The sequence below is a fragment of the Hyalella azteca genome, unplaced genomic scaffold, assembly GCF_000764305.2.
Source record: "Hyalella azteca isolate HAZT.00-mixed unplaced genomic scaffold, Hazt_2.0.2 contig13001, whole genome shotgun sequence".
In the NCBI taxonomy this organism is placed as follows: domain Eukaryota; kingdom Metazoa; phylum Arthropoda; class Malacostraca; order Amphipoda; family Hyalellidae; genus Hyalella; species Hyalella azteca.
In genome coordinates, this window is record NW_025942938.1 from 24,567 (window position 1) to 36,734 (window position 12,168).

General features: G+C 44.7%; 1 protein-coding gene across 1 annotated transcript in view; it reads left to right on the forward strand.

The window, feature by feature from the left end:
• The window catches only part of LOC108669883, a gene marked incomplete at its 3' end in the record, with an annotated part of 41,570 nt that overhangs the window by 9,525 nt on the left and 19,877 nt on the right, over positions 1-12,168 (forward strand). Inside the window, 1 exon segment of the mRNA XM_018157313.2 lies at positions 4,478-4,551. Coding sequence (XP_018012802.2) covers positions 4,478-4,551 — 74 coding nt within the window.

Below are 12,168 nucleotides of genomic sequence, written 5' to 3' on the forward strand. Positions count from 1 at the left end.
TGTAATGCCCAGCAAGTTGTAGCTGTAATGAGTTCCTGGTTGTGGTTGTAATGCCCAGCAAGTTGTAGCTGTAATGAGTTCCTGGTTGTGGTTGCAATGCCCAGCAAGTTGTAGCTGTAATGCGTTACAGGTTGTGGTTGTAATGCCCAGCAAGTTGTAGCTGTAATGCGTTACAGGTCGTTGCTATCCAGGTTTACATGATCTCTTAGGAGGAGCGAGCAGCCGAGCCGACCTTGAAGATGGAACCCATGGGGGCTTTTGAGGCTTGTTTTTGAAAGGCGTCCTAATGGGGAACATGATCCCCTTCCTGGGGCTCAGATGCCGAGATTGACAGGAAATTAAAAGCGGCGTCATGAAAAGGATAGAGAGTAAGCTTTTCAGTTGTTAGGGGGGGCGCTTCACTCAGTGCTATCACAGTTAGGCGAACATGAGTTGTGACTTATATGAACAGGTTCATGCCTATTGCCTATGTGATGTCTTACCACCGTAACTATATTATTACTATCTTGCTGAAATTTTCAATAATGCATGACTGAAGCGCGTATATCACAATTATTGCTAGATTTGTGCCTCGTGAACGTCCAATCTTTACAGACTTTTACCTTCATTGGATGTAGATTCTTAAAGTGCCATGTCGATCGAGCGTTTCTATATATACGTTATACGCAGACATGGCAGAGACGTATATGAGCAGGTTCATGCCTATGTAATGTCTTACCATCGTTACTATATGATTATTATCTTGTTGAAATTTTCAATAATGCGTGACTGAAGCGCGTATATCACAATTATTGCTAGATTTGTGCCTCGTGAACGTCCAATCTTTACAGACTTTTACCTTCATTGAATGTAGATTCTTAAAAGTGTCATGTCGATCGAGCGTTTCTATGTATACGTTATACTCAGACATGGCAGGCGTCGCCATGTATCCATGATACGCAGACATGGCAGGCGTCGCCAGGTATCCGTTATACGCAGACATGGCAGGCGTCGCCAGGTATCCGTGCTTCGCAGACATGGCAGGCGTCGCCAGGTATCCGTGCTACGCAGACATGGCAGGCGTCGCCAGGTATCCGTGCTACGCAGACATGGCAGGCTCTGCCGCTGCCTCACGGGCGATCAGCTGTTCCCCTTTATATGTGGGGCGCTGCCGCCCCCTCATCCCCAGCTAACCCTGTCCTTCCTCGCTGCACTCGTGAAGCGTTCTCTCATATTACCCACCAGCTTCTCTCTGATTTGCTGCCTGCGCTTGAGAAATAACAGAGTTTATTTGAAATATCACAGCTGCTTGAGTGCTGTGAGCCTTCAAGTTTTGCTCTTAGTTTCTTGGGGGAACTTGAGTTTTATTGGAGGCAACGACCATTTGTTGCTAAATGTTTTCTTTGTCTTGTGAAGTACCCGGGATGTTTATCAACATCGACGCTTGATTATACGTATTGATTGCGGTGATGTGTTCCTGTACCTCGTGTCAGCTGCTGTGCCCATGACATCTGCCGTGCCATCTCCTCCCGTAGACAACTGTCATAAATCCCCACGGGCACCTGCCATCACCTGCTCCCGTGGGCACCTGCCATCACCTGCCCCCGTGGGCACCTGCTATCACCTGCCCCCCGTGGGCACCTGCCATCACCTGCCCCCCGTGGGCACCTGCCATCACCAAGCCATCACCACCCCTCTCCCAGCCCCAGGCACGACCTTGCGTGTGGCAGGCCTCGTTGCTGGCCTAAGGCTGAGGGATGCCCCTCATCCAACTCACTGAGATTACCCTCATCGTCTCCCCTCATCCCCTCATCCCTTCATCTTCCCCCCTCACTTTTTGGCGATAAATTCGAGAAGATTTTGCTGACCTTCAGTTAAATAATAGGCACTTCAACTGCACGGCTGCCCTCGGTGCTCAGCGGCATCACGCGTTGCCATTGAAGAGATAAAGACGTATCTTAGATCACACAATAGCGCGTATCTTAGATCATACAATAGCGCGTATCTTAGATCACACAATAGCGCGTATCTTAGATCATACAATAGCGCGTATCTTAGATCACACAATAGCGCGTATCTTAGATCACACAATAGCGCGTATCTTAGATCACACAATAGCGCGTATCTTAGATCACACAATAGCGCGTATCTTAGATCACACAATAGCGCGTATCTTAGATCACACAATAGCGCGTATCTTAGATCACACAATAGCGCGTATCTTAGATCACACAATAGCGCGTATCTTAGATCACACAATAGTGCGTATCTTAGATCACACAATAGCGCGTATCTTATAGATCACCCAATAGCGCGTATCTTGGAGTGTTCCAGCAACGCATGTTGCGTAAGACATGTTAAATGCTATCGATTATATTTAACGAAGAAAGATACGATATTTTGCGAGACATTCATTGATATTATGAAGCAGAATGCACACATCAACCGCCCACCAGACAAGTCCTTGATACGAGCGACTGGGTGAGGTGCCTCTCGAAACTGTCCTGTTCAATGGACCGTCTTCCTCTCTTTGTTAATGAGCTTAACGAGAGCATTTTTAATGGTCACGGCCGCGCGAGCTTCATTTTGAGAGCGCCTAATGAGACCAGCCATTCATTACAGCCTTTCCAATCGGCCGTTTTGCTACTTCGCTGCGAGCGAGGATAATCGTTTTTTTTCTCAAGGAATGTAGCCTTCGGTATCCATCACTTGACATTGTGAATAATAGCCTGCGGAGAGGAGCGCTGTCCGCAACACGATTTATATATTTTGCCCTGCAATCAATGAATACTCGTTTAATCGGTTTCCGTTTTGTATTGAAAATTTTCAAGATCAAAAGTCAACAAGCACCACATTTGTGAACGATGCTACTCTCAACCACCCAAAAAGGCATCAGAATTACAGTCGCGAGTAATCCTGCTAGTCTTAAAGTAACCTCGAGTAAAATTCTGTTATCAAAATTGTATATCAAGTGTCCACGAAGGTCGAGATCGCAGGTCACATCGAAAGATATTGGTGGTACATCACCGGTATTGGCAAACTGGTTGGATGTCGATCATCTGTGTACTTATTCTTCCATAAGAACCAATTCCGTGCAAGGATAAGACTTTTTTTAAACTAAGGAGAAGCGTTAGTATTGTTACATAAGGTCGTTCACCCAGTCTTTGTTATACGATCGATTTGAAAACGATTGTGTTGCAGATCATTCCTCTAACCTGATTTTCGGTGTTGCTCAGGTAGAAATTAATGCATTCTTATATACATTCTTGCAGCTCAAGCTCTCTCTATAGATGTTCCATCAACATCTATAGCTCAAGCTAACTTTAAAGTTCCATCGACATATCCTATTCTATCTTTTATCTAAATATCCATTTTCAAATTTAATATGCAACTACTACCAGTCCAAGGAACTCTCTTGTAAGCCTAGCCACTTCTTCAAGCTTCTTCTCACGTGAACTGCTGCTGTCGTAAGCATGTAAGTGTCGTAAAGCTCACATCATTTCACGGTAGCGGCGTTCGTCTAAACAACTTTGTTGTGTTGCTCTTATTTTTTTTCACTAGCCACTTTGTTGTATTGCTCTCAATGCTTCACTAGCCACTTTGTTGTATTGCTCTCAATGCTTCACTAGCCACTTTGTTGTATTGCTCTCAATGCTTCACTAGCCACTTTGTTCTGCTTCACTCGATGCTTCACTAGCCACTTTGTTCTGCTTCACTCGATGCTTCACTAGCCACTTTGTTCTGCTTCACTCGATGCTTCACTAGCCACTTTGTTCTGCTTCACTCGATGCTTCACTAGCCACTTTGTTCTGCTTCACTCGATGCTTCACTAGCCACTTTGTTTCACTCGATGCTTAACTAGCCCCTTTGTTTTGTTGCTCTCAATGCTTCACTAGCCACTTTGTTCTGCTTCACTCGATGCTTCACTAGCCACTTTGTTCTGCTTCACTCGATGCTTCACTAGCCACTTTGTTCTGCTTCACTCGATGCTTCACTAGCCACTTTGTTTCACTCGATGCTTCACTAGCCACTTTGTTCCACTCGATGCTTCACTAGCCACTTGCTCTAAAGCGGCGAGCTCGGCCATAACATGAAGATTGGCAGCGGTCATTTACGGCACCCTGGGGCTGCTGCAGACCGCCACAAGAGTGTCAAACACCAGAAACTACACGTTTTTTAAACGTCGTATCTTAAAGATTATTCTTCTCTAAACTTGCGAAAATAATAAATTCCTTAATTTAATGATTGTTTACAATCAATTAAACGTTTTGACTTATCATCTGATTTCCAGGCCGTGAACTCTACACTGTTAGAAAAAACGTTGAAAAAACGGTCCACTGGCGTTCTAGTGGCCGCCAGTAACGGTAATTTTTCTAACAGTGTATTATCGAGACGGATTGTGAACGTCAGCATCATCTTAATTGTTAGCTCAACGATGAATGATCTCAAAGGTTGTAGCGATGACTAGATAAAGACTTTTGTTCTCCTGTGTTCGCAGAGGAAAACATCCGCCAGCTGCAGACGCTGCAGGACAACATACAGCGCATGCGCGATGCCGGACTCACGGTCAAGGTAAGCGATCAAATCCTCCGTGCAACTCCACGCATTCCGTGTTGCGGGAGGTGCCACGTCGAGCACGTCCACTGGTATCATGATGACAAATGCTTGGTAGTTTTATAAGAAAAACATCGCAGTGTCGTAAGAAGCTCGATTCATTGATGCTGATGCGCTGTATGTCAGTTGACTCACAGGAGCAAGATGTCGGGGAAGGCTAACGCTGCGCTGTGCGGAGGCTGGGAGGTGCTCAATGAAGTTCAATCTCCTTGCACAAGCCTCCACTAATTCTACATCGACAAAGATTAGGTCGTGTGGAATAAACTAGAATTGACTAGATTTGGATCATAGGAGCGCGGCTTCGAGACTTGCTCCTGGTGCTCCGAGACTTGGAACGTGTCTAGCAAACCATGTCGCATTTTAAACACTTTCGACACTTTCAAACACTTTTCAAGACCGCAATCCATACTTGAGTCGCGTTGCCACCCTATTTCCTCCTAAGCAGAGCCGCAAGGACAACATGGGCGCCGCATCTAGGGCCGAGTATTGGCTCAGAACTGACTACTCAGCAGGGCTGTGTCTTACCTTGACTTCAGCGGTACCGCCACGGTGAATTATACGGCTCGCTCAGTCACGGCGTGCGGCAATCCGGCTCAGAGTCGTGCCGTTTTTACACTGGTTTGAATACGGCCGGCGTTACTCAGAATATGAAGGTTCAAACCTGTGCCGACGTTTTAGCCTTTTTTAATGGGTAGCAAATGTTGCCGTCAGTAAAGTTATCAATTGATGATAAACAGCGGCTACTGCATCACTCACAGCTAAAAAGAATGCGAGGCGTTCTAAACGTTTGGACGCGATTTCCTTTCCATATAAGCCAGAGAGAACATTAATTACCAAATAGCTGGCCTGGTCGACGAGCAATTTTTTTATAGTTCATGGAAGGACTCCTACCGTAAATAGTACCGCCTGTACCTGACTCTGTGATCCTTAGTATACGTAAGTGTTTCGGACGCAGCAGTCCCAGGCCAAGTTGGCTGGGGCGCCGCAAACACGAGGTTACACTTCATTCCGCAAGTGTGTCTATTTTTCGTGAATAATGATTACATTAATACGCCGCTATAATTAAATATTATTAATAGAATAATCAATTGGTTACTCAAAAAAGGGCAATCTTTCATCTTATCCTTCCAAACAAGTTACTACAGTTTGTAATCAAGCAACTTTTATATGAAATAAAAATCTACGGATTGACCTCCTAACTTTTGAGTTACTTCCAATGGATTTAATTTCATCTCGGTTTGATCATTTTCCAGTCTCTGTGTTTGCTTTCTATTGGCAGCGCCTATTTATAAACATCAAACACGAAATTCCAGCTCACATTCCATGCAGTTCAGGAATTCCATCCAATGTATTAGTATTTTTCCAAGTTTGGAAGGCATTTGAAAGCTCGTTTCCGAAACTCGCCTTGCCTTTCTGAGAAAGCAATCTTAACTAATAGCAGTGCGAATTGCATTACATTCTGGTGTTCAGTGATGGCATAGATTTGAATGGGCTTGGTATTGAGTCATCCGTCTATTTTCTAAAATGTTTATTCCAGAGAGACAAAACAAATGTTTTGCTACATCCACATTCAAACCCTGCTGAGAAAATTGGAGTTGCTGAATATTTTCGGTAAAATAATGTTTAAAATTAACGCAAGAAAAGCATCGAAGACCGCATTAGCTATGCATCGAAGCGAGGGCAACAACCTCGAAAGAATTGGAAAAACAGAATTCTTCGAGAAAATTATTCATGCAATGAAAATAATTCCATACGGCATACTTTGACACCGCGGAGCTCGCTTATATTGCATACATATTTCAGCCATCAACAGCGAGAATAAACAGCTTCTTGTGCTGTGCACCGAGGCGCCAGGTTCACGTCGTCACGTTTAAAAAAAATTAGATCAGTACTCACTGCAGTGAGTGACAGAGAGCGTATTTTCTCGGTCACATACGGACGGACGGACGGACATGACGAGCACAATAGCGCCTTTTTTCCTTAAATGAGAAAATGCGCTAAAAATTCAACCAATTGTTTTTTTTTCATCCGGATATTTCTGACCGGCCACTTTTTTGGTGACACGCTCTTGGTGGCAACATCACGATGCCACCCTCATGATGCCACTCACTTGATGCCACCCTCACGATGCCACCCTCACGATGCCACCCTCACGATGCCACCCTCATGATGCCACTCACTTGATGCCACCCTCATGATGCCACTCACTTGATGCCACCCTCACGATGCCACCCTCATGATGCCACTCACTTGATGCCACCCTCACGATGCCACCCTCATGATGCCACTCACTTGATGCCACCCTCACAATGCCCCTCCTCGCCACAGCTATGGTTCTGTCCGCGCTTTGGACCGACAATCCTACAAGTTGCTTGGACTGCGTATCCAGGCTACAGCCGTGCCCCGTGTAGGACAGGCTCCCTCCCACAGCCATCCTACTCCACACTCGACTGGCGTGCGTGTTGATTAGTATAATAACTATTATTTTACGAAGTGCCTGTCATGGTGTCTGATTCAACCGAACTTCGAGTGTTTAATACATGTAAATTTGATAGTGAGCAAAAAAAGGAGAAAGGAAAAGAACGGACAAAATCATTCAAAGCTCTATAATAATACGAGCGACTAGATGCTCGCGAATTAAGCCTGGCGTCAACAGATGCTCGACACTAGTTTAATGTCAGCACAAGTTTTTGAGCTTGCAGGAGCTTGAACGATTGGCGTTTTGAGGACGGTATTGCGGCAAGTGTTGAGCCCCGTCCACACGCTCAAACTTATCGTCAGTCTTGCATGTCATGCCAAAGTTTGACCGACAAGACGGACGACTGACGAGCGTCCACACGTTCAAACTTTCCTGCAGTCTGGTGCGCTCGCGGCAATGGAGGAGCTAGTGCTGCTCGCTGCAGTGAGCGCAGTTTGTGCCACCATAATTAGGTTAAAGCGATGCAAACGTACGCGGTGGTCCCGAAAATGGTTTTAAAAATACCACAATAAGGGTTGATAGACAGCATGTCTACCAGCACCGGGCCGCATTGACGACTTCATTTTGGCACATTCTTTTCGATAAAGAGTTTATTTTCTTCGTTACAAAGTCTTTGTTTGCTGTAGGGTCAACTTCTTCGCACTTAGCAATCAATGCCGCATAGGCGAGTGCTCTCTTGTTCTTGTCACTGTAGCTTTTGATTGAATTTAACACAAACAATGGAAACTACGATATTATTCGCTAAACTCGCCAAAATAAATCTTGAAACCAGTGTCGGATATCTTGAGATATGAAAAACTAGAGCTAGCGAGGAACAATGTCACAGTTCTCAACATCAATATAGACTGAGACAGTAAAAGTTTAATCAATTAGTCGGTTGCCCGTCCACACGCTCAAACTTATCGTCAGTCTTGTACGAACCCAAAGGTCTCGCCCGTCCGTTTTTTCCAGGTTTGTCAAACCTCAAACTCCGCCCACCCGTCATGCAAGACGTCAAACTTTAGGCGTCCACACGCTCCGTCTTGTCGGTCAAACCTGGCATGACATGCAAGATTGACTATAAGTTTGAGCGTGTGGACGGGGCTTGAGAGACGCACAGCCTACCTTTCCTTCAGTTCATTAATTCCTTAGCGTTGCTTAGAGTTTGTGTGTGCTAAAACCAACGTCTCAGCCGTCATTGTAGAGCTGCAGTCACAGATGATATTGCAATGTTATTCGTAAGCTGCCTGCTTGTTATCAGTTGATAAAGCTTTTATTTCTGTGAGCGGTTCATCAAATTGAAATGTAATCATTTTTTAGCATGTTGCTTCTGACAGCTCCCACAGGCCCAGGAACAGGATAATGTGATGTTGGGTCTCAGTCTGTGATTGTCGCTCGGTGGAGGGAGTGTGTGTCGCTCTCTCCCTTGTCCCGCGCGCTGTCCCGAGCGAGTTGTTTAGCTTCGGCCTCAGAAAGCTTTTCCCTGTCATGCGTCTTAAAAAGATGTACAGTTCTTTCCTATTTTTCATTCTGATATATGAATTATTCTCGACTCAGTATAGGATGTGGAGGGCTAGATGGAAATAAGGCGACGTACAGTGATAGTCAGCTTATGTGGCTCTTTCAAGACTTTAAGAACATAACTAAAATGAATAAATTATTTAAGAGAACGCCGGGAGCTATGGCGAAGTTCTTTACGCATGTTCTCACGGATTATTTTTAAAATAACTCACATATAATTTGACTTATACTAATTTCTTTTACACTTGCTCGCTCTTCATGACAAAAGCACTCTATTTCTGACATATTCATCGCTGCCACACGAAGGAGTTAAATTTGCTACTTGAGCGCGCAACTGAAAGTTTCAGCGGACAATGGTTCACTGCAACGCAAGATTACGGGGCTTTCTTATGTTACTTGAAGTTAATCATTGCGACCAAACTTGCCAGGCTGGCGAGGGAGAGGGAATTGATGCAAATATTCTCTAATGCGTTGGTCACATCACTCAATTGATGCGTCACATCAATTGATGCTAACATCAATTAATGCTAACATCAATTAATGCAAACATCCTCAAATGCGTTGGTCACATCCCTCAATTGATGCATCACATCAATTAATGAATCAATTAACTAATGCAAACAACCTCTAATGCATTGGTCACATCACTCCCCGTGAGCATCATTCTTTTTGATGTGGGCAATGCTATAGACTTGAGCTCTGAAGCAACTTACAATAGCCTTACGTCATTCGCATCAATCGAGTATCTTCTTTGCACTTTTTGCGACTTCGTGCTTCGTAATTTTGTATAAATCCTCCTGTCATTAAATGGGGAATATTTGCCTAACAATTGCTAAGCAACATGCGTTAAAGATGAAATGCTTTTAAACTGATCTTGAAGCTTCTTGTACCGTTTTTTTATCCTTTGTGGCAAGTTTTCCCGATATTATCTAAATTATTTTATTTATCCACTTTATTGCCCTTCATTCTTTGCTGTAAGTTAGAATAAAAAATACAAATCAGTACTCACTGCAGTGAGTGACAGAGAGCGCATTTTCTCGTCGACGAAAACGTGAAGTCACAGACGGACGGACATGACGAGCACAATAGGGCATTTTTCCATAAATGCGAAAATGCGCTAAAAAGGGAAAGACCCATTTTCTGCAATTGAATAACCTGTATAACCTTCCATTTTCGTAACATTATAGTTTCAGTAGAGATAATTATTACTATTATTATTTCAGTAGATAATAATTGTTATTATTTATTAGACTCATCCCTCGGGACGACCTGTACGAGGTGCACGAGTGCAGGTTGCCGCTGTACGTGCTCTAGCATTGCGATCGCAATAGCGAGCTCTGACGTCCAATATTGCTTTGCAGTCGCGTCTAATTATCGGCAAACGCTCGCCTTCGATGTATTCCTTAAAGTCTGCTCAGCACATGTCAGTATATAGTGATGACGTCGCACTTTAACCTATTCTGCTTCTTACATGAACGTCTTACTCTTCATACGGCCCGACACAAGCCCACGTATTAATAGCATTAACACGTTAAGTGCCCCAAGCTTGACAAACAATATGGTAACGTAAACCACGACCCACAGTTGTGTTGCAGGGTCTTTTTTTCTGGACAAATTCAGCTATTTAGTATTTTTTAAACTGCATTGGCCGGAAAAAATGTATGATGGCGCGCTTATTAAATTTTAAATTAAATGTTAGAATGTATGAAAAGAATGAAAATTTAAATTAAACACCGGAACCTACGAATTTACTAGTAAATATATGAATAATAGGCCTTTTTTTATTCCGTGGACTTGGCCGTTTTTAGGCCGATTCCGTGGACTTGGCCGTTTTTCGGCCATCTGGTAACCGTTGTGGGTCGTGCCGCACTTAACGTGTTAACCTCCAAAATAAGCTATTCATGCAGAATATTTGTGCGTTTGAAAGAAGAAAACATATTTTTAGGTGGTGTTCGTGTTCCGTGCCCAAGATGTTGATCTAGTGCAGTTTGATTATATTTGTAGGAGTTGTTGACACGTTCTAGGGTTTCGCCGTTCGAATATGTGGTACGATGGAGCGATGCGCGTTTTATGATGAAATCACGCTTGTGATGTGTATATTGTAGTTTGATAGCGCTCCTATGTACCTCTTCCACTAATGTCGTCGATACTTAGATGGCGAATGCAACGCCCATAAACGAGGCACAGGTGACCTTAGCACTTAGTAGCTCAAAGGTGGTGGGTCGGATGCCCATGTCAAGAATTGTTAGGTGCACACGCTCCTGCTGGCAACGGTGGCTACTCTACCGTAATTCGTCGCCAGGCTGTCGGGTTGCATGCGGGGCCGCGCGCGCTCGACTCCCTGGAATTTTTGAGGAACTCCGGTTTGCATCGTCTCTCCTGGAACTCCCTGGAGACGCGCGATGCAAACCGAGTCAGCGTCGTGCCAGGTGTCGGTAAGGAAGACGACATCTAATGAGCGCGAGCTCACAATGAAATTTTGATGATTTGTTTTCAAGCAAGTTGTTAATTGAAGCCAGTCCCTGCCGGGCCGTAACCAGGTAAACCATTCTCGTTCGTGCCGCCATTATTGTTTGATAGCTTTCCACCCTAATGATCTTAGTGTATGAGCATCAGCTACCTCGAATAGTGTTATGCCGCACTCGACGATTTATGGCCTCCACTGTTTCTAAATGATCTTACTGCAGGAGCATCAGTTGTCTCGAATGGTGGTGTGCTGCCCTCGACGCCTGGTGGCGGCCACTGTTGCCTATTGGCCGCCTTCGCAAATGACCAGCAAATTTAGAATCCGAGTCTTACGCCCCTTCCCAAACGAGGTGTTTCTTTCTGATACTGCGCTCCTGCTGTTGGAGGGTTCCACTGAGAACGTAATAAGTGATCGGTGGGGCTCAAGTAAAATTCAATTACATTGCAACTTGATATAAGAATGGAATTCGGTCAGATTTTTAAGTGAGATTACAATGGCCACGTATTGTTTAAGCACCGTGTCTACTTCTTGTGACTACCAGCGTAGCTACTGATTGTACAAAGTAGATAAGGGGGGCGGGGCGTTGTCAGCTTAATAAAACCGCGGTAGTGAATATTCTCTGAAGATGGGCGCAGTCATTACCATTAATACAAGTCGATGCAGTGTTTATCCTCTGAAGAGGAGCATCGTCCTTACGAATACAAGCCTTGGTAGTGATTATCCTGTGAAGAGGGGCGTTATGCTTCGATCTTCGCTGGCATGAGATGGCACGAGCAACAGGTGCTGAGCATGCAGGAGATGAAAGGAGATACGAGCAACAGGTGCTGAGCATGCAGGAGATGATAGGAGATACGAGCAACAGGTGCTGAGCATGCAGGAGATGATAGGAGATACGAGCAACAGGTGCTGAGCGTGCAGGAGATGATAGGAGATACGAGCAACAGGTGCTGAGCGTGCAGGAGATGATAGGAGATACGAGCAACAGGTGCTGAGCGTGCAGGAGATGATAGGAGATACGAGCAACAGGTGCTGAGCGTGCAGGAGATGATAGGAGATACGAGCAACAGGTGCTGAGCGTGCAGGAGATGATAGGAGATACGAGCAACAGGTGCTGAGCGTGCAGGAGATG